General features: G+C 47.6%; 1 protein-coding gene across 1 annotated transcript; it reads left to right on the top strand.

Moving 5' to 3' along the window:
- Positions 1-10,316: 10,316 nt before the first annotated feature.
- On the top strand, positions 10,317-16,689 carry LOC131956273 (uncharacterized). Its single transcript, XM_059320724.1, has 2 exons — positions 10,317-11,206; positions 13,970-16,689. The coding sequence occupies exons 1-2, from the start codon at positions 11,087-11,089 to the stop codon at positions 15,080-15,082; spliced, it is 1,233 nt and encodes a 410-aa protein (XP_059176707.1). The 5' UTR covers positions 10,317-11,086; the 3' UTR covers positions 15,083-16,689.
- The last annotated feature ends 1,238 nt before the right edge of the window (positions 16,690-17,927 follow it).

Genomic DNA, 17,927 nt, shown 5'->3' with positions numbered 1-17,927 from the left:
TAGTCAACAGAGAAAGGCTATCCGAGAGGTCAGGGACTTTGACCTTTGACACGCAAGCCTCCGCCCCGTCATCACTGACGTGCAACGTGGCTATTTTTAGCTTACTCGAGCTGTCGTGTTTTCAGCAACAACTAAGAAAAATAATACAGTGAGTCACAAATAGTTAAACATGCTGAAGGTTTGCAGAAAACGGCCTCAGTGTTATTTTTATCAGTAATCAGTGGCGTAGCCAGGAATTGGTCATGGGAGGGATTCAAATATTTTTCCATATGTATAAAATCATTTTATATATATATATATATATATATATATATATATATATATATATATATATATATATATATATATAGGGGTTGAGTCCATGGGGGGTTATAACCCCCCCCCCCCCCCTTGCCTACGCGACTGACAGTAATACTTTTTACAATATCCGGATGAAATTCTGAAATACTTTAGCTAAATTACTGGAAAAAAAATAAATAAAAAAAAATGTATCTACGTTTTTAAGCCTAAAAAAATTGCACGGTTTGAATTTAGTGTGAGGTGGACAATATTTCATTTAGCCAAAGTGCGGAAGGAGTGACAAAAGACACCAGTTTATATTTTGTGGATGGGGGGAATAAAGAATCGGATCAAAACAAAGCAATTTTGCCAAGACACACGTTTTCTTAGTCATTGTTTTAACGTCATCACAAATCACCGCCATCTTGCGCTAAATATAGCTCCACGTTTTCCCCCTCCAAGATCCATGGTCTTTATTTTTGCATGGCGAATCGATTTCTACTACAGCGTAATCGAGTAGTTTTTTCAAAGTAATAAAAGCGAGTACATAACCCAGAGCCAAGCACGGACAAGGGGAGAGAAAAAAAATACAACGATATTCGTCACTATGATGCCGAATCCATTATATCGTAGTATGCTATCGATAATAGTTTAAATATGGAAAGTAGGGTAGACAAAAGAAATACCAGGGACGACAACTCGATATGTTTTGTATGTGTAAAGATTGGAGGTCAAATATAATAATGGTAATGATCTGAGCATTATACCCAAGGAGCCGATTTGCAAGTTTACGCAATTCAATAATTATAGCCCCGGATAGTAGATATTTAGTAGATACAAAGGAGATATGTAGCAGATATGCTACACGAAAATTTCGACAGCGACGAAAGGTCACCTCGTGAGGAGCTAACCGCGTATGCGCGAGAAGGGTGCGCAAGGGGTTTAATCGAAGGCAATCTGCAGCTATTAATGGCTGAAAACATCATAGCGCGCGTCGCAGCTTTAATTTCTTTACTAGCTTCGCTTGTTCCACGGTTCATGTTTTTTTTATTTTTTTCTTTCGTTTATCGACTTCAAAGTTTTTAGCGCGGCGGTCGTACAGTATGTATATACCAAAGTTAGTCAGAGTGTGTTGATTTTTTTTTCGGTGATATGAGTTCACGTGTGCTATGTTTATGGAGTTGTATCGCTATCTCGAGAAAAGGGGAGCTCACTTTGAATGTGAATATATGATTGTGTAAGAATTGAATACCCTAAATTAATTCTTTTTTTTTAATTTAATATCTGGAAAATGTGTGGTTTTATTTTAAGGGTAAGTAACGATTAAGCAATTAGTGTGAATTGCATGTATAATTTAAATGCTATAGCACATTTAGGGTAATTACTATTTTGGTTTTGGTGTAAATTGTTATATCTATACGCATGGGCGGTTATCAGTTGTGTTTTTTTTTTCTAGGGTAGATCACCCATAATTGTAGCAAGTTATGTTCTTGCAAAAAAAAAAAAAAAAAAACGAGAGTTCGCTGAATGTTGTTATGGGGACTGTTGGAAATAATTTAAGACCTTCGCTCTCCATTGTGTTGAGTTGGTTTAAGTCCATGAAGCTTGTTAAGAGCTGGATGATAAACAAAGATTATGGACTTGAACAAAAATCACTTCGATATTTAAGATCGATCGTCTGTAGTCTGACGTCATTCAATCAAGGCGACTTATCTTAAGTAATTAATTTTTACGCCTCCAATTTTGTAAACAAAAAAAAGGGGACGACACAGCCACAATACTAGGCTAATGAATCACCCATCAAGCAAAGGGAAGAAACCCTCCCAAATGCACCGCCCCAACACCTCCCCACCTCTCACCAAATGCACCGACTCAACACCTCCCCACCTCTCACCAAATGCACCGACCCAACACCTCCCCACCTCTCACCAAATGCACCGACCCAACACCTCCCCACCTCTCACCAAATGCACCGACCCAACACCTCCCCACCTCTCACCAAATGCACCGACCCAACACCTCCCCACCTCTCACCAAATGCACCGACCCAACACCTCCCCACCTCTCACCAAATGCACCGACCCAACACCTCCCCACCTCTCACCAAATGCACCGACCCAACACCTCCCCACCTCTCACCAAATGCACCGACCCAACACCTCCCCACCTCTCACCAAATGCACCGACCCAACACCTCCCCACCTCTCACCAAATGCACCGACCCAACACCTCCCCACCTCTCACCAAATGCACCGACCCAACACCTCCCCACCTCTCACCAAATGCACCGACCCAACACCTCCCCACCTCTCACCAAATGCACCGACCCAACACCTCCCCACCTCTCACCAAATGCACCGACCCAACACCTCCCCACCTCTCACCAAATGCACCGCCCCAACACCTCCCCACCTCTCACCAAATGCACCGACCAACACCTCCCCACCTCTCACCAAATGCACCGACCCAACACCTCCCCACCTCTCACCAAATGCACCGACCCAACACCTCCCCACCTCTCACCAAATGCACCGACCCAACACCTCCCCACCTCTCACCAAATGCACCGACCCAACACCTCCCCACCTCTCACCAAATGCACCGACCCAACACCTCCCCACCTCTCACCAAATGCACCGACCCAACACCTCCCCACCTCTCACCAAATGCACCGCCCCAACACCTCCCCACCTCTCACCAAATGCACCCACCCAACACCTCCCCACCTCTCACCAAATGCACCGACCCAACACCTCCCCACCTCTCACCAAATGCACCGACCCAACACCTCCCCACCTCTCACCAAATGCACCGCCCCAACACCTCCCCACCTCTCACCAAATGCACCGCCCCAACACCTCCCCACCTCTCACCAAATGCACCGCCCCAACACCTCCCCACCTCTCACCAAATGCACCGCCCCAACACCTCCCCACCTCTCACCAAATGCACCGACCCAACACCTCCCCACCTCTCACCAAATGCACCGACCCAACACCTCCCCACCTCTCACCAAATGCACCGACCCAACACCTCCCCACCTCTCACCAAATGCACCGACCCAACACCTCCCCACCTCTCACCAAATGCACCGACCCAACACCTCCCCACCTCTCACCAAATGCACCGACCCAACACCTCCCCACCTCTCACCAAATGCACCGACCCAACACCTCCCCACCTCTCACCAAATGCACCGACCCAACACCTCCCCACCTCTCACCAAATGCACCGACCCAACACCTCCCCACCTCTCACCAAATGCACCGACCCAACACCTCCCCACCTCTCACCTAATGCACCGACCCAACACCTCCCCACCTCTCACCAAATGCACCGCCCCAACACCTCCCCACCTCTCACCAAATGCACCGCCCCAACACCTCCCCACCTCTCACCAAATGCACCGACCCAACACCTCCCCACCTCTCACCAAATGCACCGACCCAACACCTCCCCACCTCTCACCAAATGCACCGACCCAACACCTCCCCACCTCTCACCAAATGCACCGACCCAACACCTCCCCACCTCTCACCAAATGCACCGACCCAACACCTCCCCACCTCTCACCAAATGCACCGACCCAACACCTCCCCACCTCTCACCAAATGCACCGCCCCAACACCTCCCCACCTCTCACCAAATGCACCGACCCAACACCTCCCCACCTCTCACCAAATGCACCGACCCAACACCTCCCCACCTCTCACCAAATGCACCGACCCAACACCTCCCCACCTCTCACCAAATGCACCGACCCAACACCTCCCCACCTCTCACCAAATGCACCGACCCAACACCTCCCCACCTCTCACCAAATGCACCGACCCAACACCTCCCCACCTCTCACCAAATGCACCGACCCAACACCTCCCCACCTCTCACCAAATGCACCGACCCAACACCTCCCCACCTCTCACCAAATGCACCGACCCAACACCTCCCCACCTCTCACCTAATGCACCGACCCAACACCTCCCCACCTCTCACCAAATGCACCGACCCAACACCTCCCCACCTCTCACCAAATGCACCGCCCCAACACCTCCCCACCTCTCACCAAATGCACCGCCCCAACACCTCCCCACCTCTCACCAAATGCACCGACCCAACACCTCCCCACCTCTCACCAAATGCACCGACCCAACACCTCCCCACCTCTCACCAAATGCACCGACCCAACACCTCCCCACCTCTCACCAAATGCACCGACCCAACACCTCCCCACCTCTCACCAAATGCACCGACCCAACACCTCCCCACCTCTCACCAAATGCACCGACCCAACACCTCCCCACCTCTCACCAAATGCACCGCCCCAACACCTCCCCACCTCTCACCAAATGCACCGACCCAACACCTCCCCACCTCTCACCAAATGCACCGACCCAACACCTCCCCACCTCTCACCAAATGCACCGACCCAACACCTCCCCACCTCTCACCAAATGCACCGACCCAACACCTCCCCACCTCTCACCAAATGCACCGACCCAACACCTCCCCACCTCTCACCAAATGCACCGACCCAACACCTCCCCACCTCTCACCAAATGCACCGACCCAACACCTCCCCACCTCTCACCGAATGCACCGACCCAACACCTCCCCACCTCTCACCAAATGCACCGACCCAACACCTCCCCACCTCTCACCGAATGCACCGCCCCAACACCTCCCCACCTCTCACCAAATGCACCGCCCCAACACCTCCCCACCTCTCACCAAATGCACCGCCCCAACACCTCCCCACCTCTCACCAAATGCACCGCCCCAACACCTCCCCACCTCTCACCAAATGCACCGCCCCAACACCTCCCCACCTCTCACCAAATGCACCGACCCAACACCTCCCCACCTCTCACCAAATGCACCGACCCAACACCTCCCCACCTCTCACCAAATGCACCGACCCAACACCTCCCCACCTCTCACCAAATGCACCGACCCAACACCTCCCCACCTCTCACCAAATGCACCGACCCAACACCTCCCCACCTCTCACCAAATGCACCGACCCAACACCTCCCCACCTCTCACCAAATGCACCGACCCAACACCTCCCCACCTCTCACCAAATGCACCGACCCAACACCTCCCCACCTCTCACCAAATGCACCGCCCCAACACCTCCCCACCTCTCACCAAATGCACCGACCCAACACCTCCCCACCTCTCACCAAATGCACCGACCCAACACCTCCCCACCTCTCACCAAATGCACCGCCCCAACACCTCCCCACCTCTCACCAAATGCACCGACCCAACACCTCCCCACCTCTCACCAAATGCACCGCCCCAACACCTCCCCACCTCTCACCAAATGCACCGACCCAACACCTCCCCACCTCTCACCAAATGCACCGCCCCAACACCTCCCCACCTCTCACCAAATGCACCGCCCCAACACCTCCCCACCTCTCACCAAATGCACCGCCCCAACACCTCCCCACCTCTCACCAAATGCACCGCCCCAACACCTCCCCACCTCTCACCAAATGCACCGCCCCAACACCTCCCCACCTCTCACCAAATGCACCGCCCCAACACCTCCCCACCTCTCACCAAATGCACCGCCCCAACACCTCCCCACCTCTCACCAAATGCACCGCCCCAACACCTCCCCACCTCTCACCAAATGCACCGACCCAACACCTCCCCACCTCTCACCAAATGCACCGACCCAACACCTCCCCACCTCTCACCAAATGCACCGCCCCAACACCTCCCCACCTCTCACCAAATGCACCGCCCCAACACCTCCCCACCTCTCACCAAATGCACCGCCCCAACACCTCCCCACCTCTCACCAAATGCACCGCCCCAACACCTCCCCACCTCTCACCAAATGCACCGCCCCAACACCTCCCCACCTCTCACCAAATGCATCGCCCCAACACCTCCCCACTTCTCACCAAATGCACCGACCCAACACCTCCCCACCTCTCACCAAATGCACCGCCCCAACACCTCCCCACCTCTCACCAAATGCACCGCCCCAACACCTCCCCACCTCTCACCAAATGCACCGACCCAACACCTCCCCACCTCTCACCAAATGCACCGCCCCAACACCTCCCCACCTCTCACCAAATGCACCGCCCCAACACCTCCCCACCTCTCACCAAATGCACCGACCCAACACCTCCCCACCTCTCACCAAATGCACCGCCCCAACACCTCCCCACCTCTCACCAAATGCACCGACCCAACACCTCCCCACCTCTCACCAAATGCACCGACCCAACACCTCCCCACCTCTCACCAAATGCACCGACCCAACACCTCCCCACCTCTCACCAAATGCACCGACCCAACACCTCCCCACCTCTCACCAAATGCACCGACCCAACACCTCCCCACCTCTCACCAAATGCACCGACCCAACACCTCCCCACCTCTCACCAAATGCACCGACCCAACACCTCCCCACCTCCCCACCTCCCCACCTCTCACCAAATGCACCGACCCAACACCTCCCCACCTCTCACCAAATGCACCGACCCAACACCTCCCCACCTCTCACCAAATGCACCGACCCAACACCTCCCCACCTCTCACCAAATGCACCGACCCAACACCTCCCCACCTCCCCACCTCCCCACCTCCCCACCTCTCACCAAATGCACCGCCCCAACACCTCCCCACCTCTCACCAAATGCACCGACCCAACACCTCCCCACCTCTCACCAAATGCACCGCCCCAACACCTCCCCACCTCTCACCAAATGCACCGCCCCAACACCTCCCCACCTCTCACCAAATGCACCGCCCCAACACCTCCCCACCTCTCACCAAATGCACCGCCCCAACACCTCCCCACCTCTCACCAAATGCACCGCCCCAACACCTCCCCACCTCTCACCAAATGCACCGCCCCAACACCTCCCCACCTCTCACCAAATGCACCGCCCCAACACCTCCCCACCTCTCACCAAATGCACCGCCCCAACACCTCCCCACCTCTCACCAAATGCACCGCCCCAACACCTCCCCACCTCTCACCAAATGCACCGCCCCAACACCTCCCCACCTCTCACCAAATGCACCGCCCCAACACCTCCCCACCTCTCACCAAATGCACCGACCCAACACCTCCCCACCTCTCACCAAATGCACCGCCCCAACACCTCCCCACCTCTCACCAAATGCACCGACCCAACACCTCCCCACCTCTCACCAAATGCACCGCCCCAACACCTCCCCACCTCTCACCAAATGCACCGACCCAACACCTCCCCACCTCTCACCAAATGCACCGACCCAACACCTCCCCACCTCTCACCAAATGCACCGCCCCAACACCTCCCCACCTCTCACCAAATGCACCGCCCCAACACCTCCCCACCTCTCACCAAATGCACCGCCCCAACACCTCCCCACCTCTCACCAAATGCACCGCCCCAACACCTCCCCACCTCTCACCAAATGCACCGACCCAACACCTCCCCACCTCTCACCAAATGCACCGACCCAACACCTCCCCACCTCTCACCAAATGCACCGCCCCAACACCTCCCCACCTCTCACCAAATGCACCGACCCAACACCTCCCCACCTCTCACCAAATGCACCGCCCCAACACCTCCCCACCTCTCACCAAATGCACCGCCCCAACACCTCCCCACCTCTCACCAAATGCACCGACCCAACACCTCCCCACCTCTCACCAAATGCACCGCCCCAACACCTCCCCACCTCTCACCAAATGCACCGACCCAACACCTCCCCACCTCTCACCAAATGCACCGCCCCAACACCTCCCCACCTCTCACCAAATGCACCGCCCCAACACCTCCCCACCTCTCACCAAATGCACCGACCCAACACCTCCCCACCTCTCACCAAATGCACCGCCCCAACACCTCCCCACCTCTCACCAAATGCACCGCCCCAACACCTCCCCACCTCTCACCAAATGCACCGCCCCAACACCTCCCCACCTCTCACCAAATGCACCGCCCCAACACCTCCCCACCTCTCACCAAATGCACCGCCCCAACACCTCCCCACCTCTCACCAAATGCACCGACCCAACACCTCCCCACCTCTCACCAAATGCACCGCCCCAACACCTCCCCACCTCTCACCAAATGCACCGCCTTAACACCTCCCCACCTCTCACCAAATGCACCGACCCAACACCTCCCCACCTCTCACCAAATGCACCGACCCAACACCTCCCCACCTCTCACCAAATGCACCGACCCAACACCTCCCCACCTCCCCACCTCCCCACCTCTCACCCCGCGCCTGTTCTAGCACGGGTGACAGGTTTATCTGGCAGCTAGGTCAAGGTCGCCTGTAAAACAGAGCTCTAACCCTAGCGACGCCCCTGCGCCGCTTCCACTTACGTGTGTGTGGGCTGTCAAGTGATATGTGAGGACAGTTAGCGACACGCCCCTGTGGTGTGAGTGTGTGTGGGTTAAGGGGGGGGGGGGTATTCTCGAACCGTTTCTAATTTATAGAAATTATTGCCCTCTTTCTCCCTCTTTCTCACTCTCTCCTGTTTAACCTCTCTCAAATTTCCTGTTTACCCATCTCTCTGGCTCACACTATCCCCTCTCCTTGTTTTACTCCCGCACTCTCCCCTTCTCCCACAGTCCCGCCTCCTTACCTCTTCTATTCCTCCTTCACTAATTCCTCTTTCTCCGTCACTCCATCTCTCAAACCCTCCTCTCTCCTTTACCTGTAGGCCTACCGTTTGATAATAAAATACAGTACCGTTCACACTGAACTCTCTAATAGCTAGATGAGGCCAACTGTGAGAGAGATTGTTATGTAGATCCTATGTTGAACGTGATGAGGCCAACGATTAGATAGACTGTTGTGGTAGACCTTACATCAGTTCATCAGATATTGCCATTTCTGCACAAGTAACTTTCGTCATGGTCAGATATGTCATGGCCAATTCTATTATGGCCATTCTTTGTTATGACCAACTCCACTAATGGTTTCCCTTCCACCACCCCACCCCCCGTGTCAGCTTTGATCTCTTATCTATATCTACCACAATGTTAACAGCGCGTAACTAAAATAAAAATAAAAATTCCCACATATTCTAAGAAACATCTCTAATTTTTTCTTCATCAAATTTAAAACACCAACAGTTTGACTTCAGAATCATAACGTAAAAAAAAATTCGAGGTCAAATTACAATTTAATTTATTAAAATCCTGAATTCTATCTCTGTTATATCTAAAACCAACCTAGTTATTGTGCTAGGTATGTCGAGGTTGGGGGTCTAAAACTAGAGGATTAACCAGAGGTATCGGTAGATTCCTTTCCACCGCCACAGCCCCGCATTGTTGCCGTTAAGTACTGTGAAACTTGGGACAACCGCTGGGGAGCTTTGAGGTTGGTGCGGTATCCCCCAGTCGCAGCAACTCGGGGGGTAGGGGGCGCCACGTAAGACAGAATCTATTGTTTGCGGTCTGCCCTCGGTACAATTGTACAGTGTATAGTTTGATTAAAATAGAAAGATGGTACTTTTTAGTTGGTGTTTTTTTTTACTTTCATAATTGTCTACTGTTGTGTATGCGATGAGGTTGATTAGCGTGTGTGTGTCTGTGTGTGTGTGTGTGTTCAATTTAAAACATTCACCTGAACAGGGCCCGTGTTGTGTGAGAGTCACTGAACCATGACGGACAGTGCACTTACAACAGAGGACTTAACCTGGGCTAAGACACGTCATAAAACATAACATATGCTGGAATATGACATATGCTGGAATTTGACATATGCTGGAATATGACATATAATGGACCATGACATGCTGGAATATGACATATGCTTGACCATGACATATGCTAGACCATGGCATATGCTAGACCATGACATATGCTGGGCCACGACATATTGTGGAATATGACATGAACTGGACTATGACATATGCTGGACAAAACGGACAAGGATATTTAAAGGACAAGAAAAATGTAAACTTGAGCCAAGTGTGTCAAACAGTACTGCAATAAATTAAACATTTGCCTGTTAATCAAAATATTTTAAGGATTTTTTTTTCTTTTACAGATCGTAAAGAGTAGTGTACTAGAGGTCAAGGTTTCAGTGTAGAGGTCAAGGTTTCAGTGAGCAGTTGCTTAGAGCGGTCAGCGTGCTAGAGTTACCTGTACTGACCTAGGCTGGTCACTGGTCTTCCTGACGCCACAAACATGGTGTGACGCCACTGGCTGACACAACACTCGCAGCCAGACGCATCAGAACTGTGACGCATTTAACGTCTGCAAAACGTTTTTTAAATAATATCAATGCTGTTCTCGTTTGACTTGACAAGTTTAACTCTGAAAATATTAAAATTCGAAATAGTGACTTCAAAAGCGTTACTCCAAATTTGTGATTTCTGAGTTTGACTCCGAATTGGCGAATTCTAAACATTGACTCCAATTTGGTGATTTCTGATCTGTGACTCCAAAAGCCTAACACCAAAACGACAAACACCCTTATTTGTGACTCAAAAAAAAAAAACCTAACTTCTGAACTGTGACTCCAAAAAACGAGATTCTCAAAAGTGTTTACAGGATAATAAATTCTAAAGAGACTTCAAAATCTGGAAAAGTTGTTTCTCCAACGTGTGCTCAAAAGACATTAAAAATCCACTCTTGACTGAGCTTTGATAATCCTACACCGGAGAGACCCACTCCAAAAAACGGGACGCAACGACTAGTTTCTATGTCATACGGGAATCACGTGTACCGACACACAAGGCGGCACCCGGCGGCAGGGACGGGCGATGCGCTAGGGGTGGCAGGTCCCCAGGGTTGAAGATGCTCCATGGTGCACATGTCGAATGCTCCTTGATTCGCTCCGTGCGTGCTTTGTCATGTCACGCGTTGACCAGCTGAGGGCGAGCAAGAGACAGGGCAAGCTGCACACAGCCTATGTTCCTCAGGGCGGCACCGTCACAAAGGTCAGTCAACACGTTGTTTTGTGACTCTTGATGTTAGCGTTCTGTGACTCTTGATGTTATCGTTATGTGACTTTTGATATTATCGTTATGTGACTTGATATTATCGTTATATGACTTTTGATATTATCGTTATGTGACTTTTGATATTATCGATATGTGGATCTCTTTGTTCTCTTTGTTCTGTGACTCTTGATATATCGTTCTGTGACTCTTGATATTGTTATGTAACTTGTGATATTATCGTTCTGTGACTCTTTATATCGTTGTTCTGTGACTCCTGAAATGTGGATATCTTTGTTCTGTGACTCGCAACATTGTTGTTTGTGACTCCTGATATTGTTCAGTAACTCTTGATATCATTGTCCTGTGACTCTTGTTATCATTCTGTTCTCTTCTTCTCTGACTCTTGATGTCATTGTTCTTTATATCATGGTTCTGTGACTGTTGTGGGTAAAAAAAAAAACTTTAAAACACAAATTCTAATATTTAGAGAATTTTTTTTTAATTAAAAAAGGGTGAAAAAAAGAAATTGATCATGAATTCAAACTTGAATTAGAAATGAATGGAAGATAACGAGGTATTCTAAAAAATTAAGTTACAAGATTTTCTATGGCGGTGAGGGGTGGGGGTAGGAATGTAATACGTTCTGATTATACATTTAGACCATTTGAATATCAACGGGGTTGTTGATATTTTTTCGACTGATAAAGCGATTTTGTAATTTCCCTATAGGGAAATAATTTTCCGATGGGGATTTCAAACTTCCAATATGGTATTTTATATTTAAAGATAAAAATCTAATACATAAGTGTAAAAAAAAACTTCCCTAATATTCTGACACTGTATACCTGAAATTAGTTTCTCAAACGTGGAAGTTTTGAAATTGGTGAGGAAATACTGGGAATTTCCGATGTGTTGAAACTCACATCTTTCGATATCAAATATCAGTGTTAAATGCCTTCATTGTCACGAGTCAGATAAATTGCTTTCACATTTATGAATAATTAAAGCCCATGTTTTTAAATAAATAAACCTTTTTCTGTTGTCTCTGTAGTTAAATCGTTTAAAAATAACCTACAATTTGATGAGAAAATGCTTTTTACACTAAAATATTCAATTGAGAAAATGACAAACAAATGAAAAGAAACGTTCACTGTATAGTATTGCAGGACAATATATATATATATATATATATATATATATATATATATATATATATATATATATATATATATATATATATATATATATATATATATATATATATATATATATATATATATATATATATATATATATATATATATATATATATATATATATATATATATATATATATATATATATATATATATATATATATATATATATATAATCTGCTCTTTGCCTTTATGTTCTTTATTTAGCAATGTCGATATACATATAGATACATAATACAATGACATATTAAATGCCACACATAACAAATCGCACCCCAAGACTTTAAGGTCTAACTGCATTTAAAGAAAATTTGTTTAAAAAAGTGTGCCAATTAAGAAATGTCATGGAAGCAGAGAGTGTAGAGGGTGGCGTTTAAGTGTAGGAACGTATGTAGTTTGATTTGGTTTAGCTATGATAAGGATATCATTCGCGTATGTGTGTAGTCGAGCACTGAATCAGCTCCTCCAATTTACCGAAGATCCGACACAAATGTACACTCTTTTGCCAGCAATTTGTATGAATATACTAGCCGATATTAGAGCAGTCGAACAAACAAATTCCTTTACAAATAACTGCTAAAAGATGGAGCTTAGCGGACAGGATATAACAAACCTCTCAAATTTGTATTGAGACAGCGATCTTTCTGCAGAGGTGAATGCGAAATGTAAATGGATTAAACGATGCAAAGAAGTTTATTTGTATTTGAAAAAATGAGTTTTGTCAATACGCCGAAAAGGTTTTTATATGCCGTACCAAAGAGTTAGGATGAAGATTAGCTTGAGTAAATAAGACGTCCCAACTTTGATGGGTACCTGGTTATTGTACAGGGAAGTAAAGGTGGCGGTGCATAGAACTGGCAACACTATATTTTTTGATGTCACTGTAACAGGTGAACTCTACTTCATTTAACTACACGCCAAAAAAAATCGTTAAAGGAAGAATTTAATATTTTACATCTTGAAAATGTTTAGCTAGGAAAGAATATCCGGCCTTGTTCCCGACGGAATAGTTTAATGTAGTATTGTTCCCGACGGAATAGTTAAATTCAGTATTGTTCCCGACGGAATAGTTTAATGTCGTCTTTTTCGGGGTGTAATATTTATTTACGTTCTTGTTACTATTATAAATGTATACACCGTCTTCTTCCTGGTGTTATATATGTATATCCCGTCTTGTTAATGGGGTTATATATTTATATACCGTCTTGTTCCTGGGGTTATATATCTATATACCGTCTCGTTCCCAGTGTTATATATTTATATACCATCTTGTTCCTGGTGTTATATATTTATATACCGTCTTGTTCCTGGGGTTATATATCCATATACAGTCTTGTTCCCAGTGTTATATATTTATATACCATCTTGTTCCTGGTGTTATATATCTATATACCGTCTTGTTCCCAGTGTTATATATTTACATACCGTCTTGTACCTGGTGTTATATATTTATATACCGTCTTGTTCCTGGGGTTATATATCTATATACGTTCTTGTTCCTGGTGTTATATATTTATATACCGTCCTGTTCCCGATGTAATATTTGGCTTGTGTTTGTCCTCAGGTGAAAACGGTTCCTGGCCACTTCCGGTTGGCTCTGATGATCCTGCTTGTGTTTGTCACGGACCAGGTCTGCTGCACGGCGATGGTGGAGGAACACGAGACGTCGGTGACGTTCCGCACGAAGATCTGTCAGAAGCTCTCCCCGACGGAGCTCAAGAAACGCCTCGGCCCGGCGTTTGACGACAAAATGATGGCCGACATGCCCCCGGGCGCCGAGGCGGGACCCGACCCGGGTAACCTTGACCCGGGTCGTATGGGTTTCCTCGGCGACGACCCCAGCGTCGTGAAGCCTTTTATGGGCAGCGAGAATGACTGGGTTGAGGAAGACGGAAGCGAGCCGGGGACGGAGTTTCAGAAAAGAACGGAAGTGTACAGAGACGTTGAGGTGGTGGAGAAGACAAACGATCCGGACGCCGGAAGGTCCTGGCTCCCGCGGAAAGTTCTCAACAGAGGAGCCAGCGAGGACGCGAAACGGGAAAATGCGAACCACAGGTCGCCGTCGAACAACAAGAGGAGGGTGGATATCTCTAAATCTTACTCGTTCATGAGGCGGAGACGGTCTCTGGAAGAGGCGGCGCCTCCTCCTCGCGGGAAAAATTCCGATAGGGACAGCGACACCCCGGAAGACGTGCATTCCGAGGAAGATTACGAGGACGAAGCCGGCGAGGGGAAGGATAAAAAATCAAATGACAATTTCCTGGCTCTGAAGATAGCCACGACGGATAAAAATAAATCCATGCGGAAAAATCTGAAAAAAAAATTCCGACAGAAAACGAAAAATATGAGCAAGCCGCCTCCGTGGGAGTGTAAGATGGAGAGATCGGCGCGGTTGTTGGGGTACGGGTTTTTCCCGCGGGTGATTTGGGAGGGGAGGTGCTTAACGGACAAGTGCTTCTACAGGCTGTACAGCTGCCAGCCGGTCAAGTACGTGGTCAAGCTGTTGTCCCGGGACCCCGCCACCTGCAACCCCCTCCCCAGCTTAACCAACGCCACCGTCTTCGAGGAGAAGTGGGACCTGCAGGACTATCACGTGATTGTGGGCTGCAACTGTGTCAGTCTGGCGGCCAATGCCAACACGAGCTCCAGAAAACACAAGTCTCGAACCCGGAGCTAAACCTCGGGAAAGTCCACTTTTTAAAAAAATAAGGTGGATAGCTTGAACATTGCGTGTTAACATTTGATCCAGAAGACGACACAAACATGCTAACACCCCCCTCCGTGAGTGAATAGACTCACCCGACGGATGTTGGCCATTTTTATTTAAAATCCTTGACTTCATTAACTTTGTGACATCACTGAAAAAAACAAAACAACAACCGAAAACTCACATCTTGATCGCTGTTTTCATTTTGTTTTCTTCAAATGTTTTTTAAAGATCAAATTTTAGGAGCGGATTCTGCGGTTTAAAGGTGCTTTTGTGTTCGTGTGTCGTCTGTTCGATGTGCCCGTATCTGTTGCTGAGGATCGTTCAGAATTCCAGAATGCTGAAGTCTAACTATTCAGGTTTGGTTTTTAAAAAAAAACTGAAATTATTTTCAACTTGCTGGAAATCTCTTGTAGACGGGCACTGTGCGATAGGTCAAGGTGGGCCTGAAAAAGGTCAAGGATGGCATGCTGAAGGTTAAGGCTGGCCATTAATATTCACAGATGGCTAAAAAAAAACGCCAGTGAATTAAACTGCTTAACCAATGAAAAGTCAGGGAAGGCCAATGATATTCTCTGCGGGCCAAAGAAAAGTAACCACGGCTGGCTGAACATTAGAACAGTGCAGGCCAAGGCCGATTGACAATAGGACAGTGAAGGTCAAGGTCGATGAACACTAGGAAAGTGAAGGCCAAGGCCGATCAACAATAGGACCGTGTAGGCCAAGGCGAACCAAGGGTCAGCGGTTAAAACTGGTCCCACAAGCTTCTCAATAGACGGTACAGTGAAAGCTGTTTTATCCACAAGGATTATCTTTCTGTTACATCCACAAATATCTCCTCGAGTAATTTCATCCGCATTTGTTCGAACCTCGAGACTCGGACAGATCAACACATTCTGTCATGCCCGTAGCTGTATCATCGTTCGAACCTCGAGACTCAGAGATCATCATCGTACTTGTATCATCGTTCCAACCTCGAGACTCGAACAGATCATCATCTTCTGTCATTCCCGTAGCTGTATCATTGTTCGAACCTCGAGACTCAGAGATCTTCATCGTAGCTGTTTCATTGTTCGAACCTCGAGACTCGAACAGATCATCATCTCCTGTCATTCCCGTAGCTGTTTCATCGTTCGAACCTCGAGACTCGAACAGATCATCATCTTCTGTCATTCCCGTAGCTCTATCATTCCTCTCTGTCTCTATCATTCCCTCCTCCTCCAACATAAAAACAAAGACATTTTGTAGAGCCAGTTACCTTGTACATAGACCACTCTAATTATAGTTTAACAAATCCACCACGGTGGTGCTGCTCTAGCACCACCACACAACCACACCGACCACATGTACGGTGGTGCGGCGTGACTGGGGCCAAACCCCCACGATATGACGTGTGTTTCATTAGAAACTAATTAAATAAAACAAAAACAAAAAAATGGCAAATTGTTCGTTTTCGTATTTACGTATATTGTTTTTTTTAAAAAAAATGTCTATCAGATCTGTATTCAATACGCGAAGAAGCCCCATATGTGAAATGTGAAACCTGTAGGGCTTTATGTTGATCTGTGATTTTTCTTTAGAAAAAAAAAAACATTCGATCACAGTTTGTCGAAGGGTGACATTTGAGATGGTTTGGTGTTGCCGATTTGACAACGTGTCGGGTTATTATACCAACTGTATCGGGTATGTGCCAGTATGTCCCAGTTTAAATTTGAAAAGCTGCTGTAGCGGTGTATGGTTGATGGCGTGAATGGTGAGTGATCGTGTTTCACACTCGCGGTTTGTGGGGGAGGGGGGGGGGGCGTGTTGTTGTTGGCACAAGATGGAATGAAATATTTTTTTATTTATGATACTGCTTTTAAATGCAACGATTTCCTGGCTATTGGTTTATGTAAAATGTTTTATGAATATGAATAGAGAAAGGTCTGCTGCGCAGGTGTAGCACTGTCTTCTTGTCGAAGGGAGATGTCTGTCGAAAGCTAAGTGGATTAGGGTTAAGTGGATTAGGGAGGGGTCCTGGGTTTGGTGGCTGTTGTATTTTCCCCGCCCTCACAAAGTTATTGGGGTATTAGACATGTAAACAGTGCGCGTTGCTGCGGAATTTTTTTCCGTAGTTTGTTGTGATTATGGCGGGTGAAATACTGTTAGAGTTGAGGGTAGCTCGGTGGGGTGGAGGGGGGGGGAGTTGAGGGGACGGATGGGGTAGAATTAAACATGGTAGTGAAATCAGTTTGGTAGGAATTTTTAGCAAACTTATAGAATTTAGGATAATTTGTAGGGTTTGGGATAATTTGCAGGATTTGAGATATATTGTAGGATTTGGGATATTTTGTAGGATTTGGGATAATTTGTAGGATTTGAGATAGATTGTAGGATTTGGGATATTTTGTAGGATTTGGGATAATTTGTAGGATTTGAGATAGATTGTAGGATTTGGGATAATGTGTGGACTGAGTAGAGTTGTTGAAGGGTTCGGGATATTTCTGAGATCTAGGGTATTTATTGGAGGGTTTTTTGGGTTTGGGATAGTCAAGTGGATTTGGGATAGTCCCGAAGATTTGGGATAGTCCTGAAGATTTGTATAGTTTAATGGGTTTGGAGAAATTTTGAGGCTTGGCCTACACATGCACTGGGGAAGAAAACAAACGCATGGTGTATATCAAGATATAGAGGTCAGATTCTAGGATAATATTGACAGATTTATTCGTATTTGCTACCACTCAACATAATGTCGACTGTGGTTCAAGGTCAATGGCAGTACCAAGGTCTTCTGTGGACCCAAGGACAATGGTACATTTAGTTGACCAAGGTCACC

This window comes from Physella acuta, unplaced genomic scaffold (genome assembly GCF_028476545.2).
Source record: "Physella acuta isolate Inbredline_101_S28 unplaced genomic scaffold, ASM2847654v3 ptg001144l, whole genome shotgun sequence".
In the NCBI taxonomy this organism is placed as follows: Eukaryota; Metazoa; Mollusca; class Gastropoda; family Physidae; genus Physella; species Physella acuta.
The sequence above is the reverse complement of the archived record's forward strand: the minus strand, read 5'-3'. Positions and strand labels throughout refer to the sequence as shown.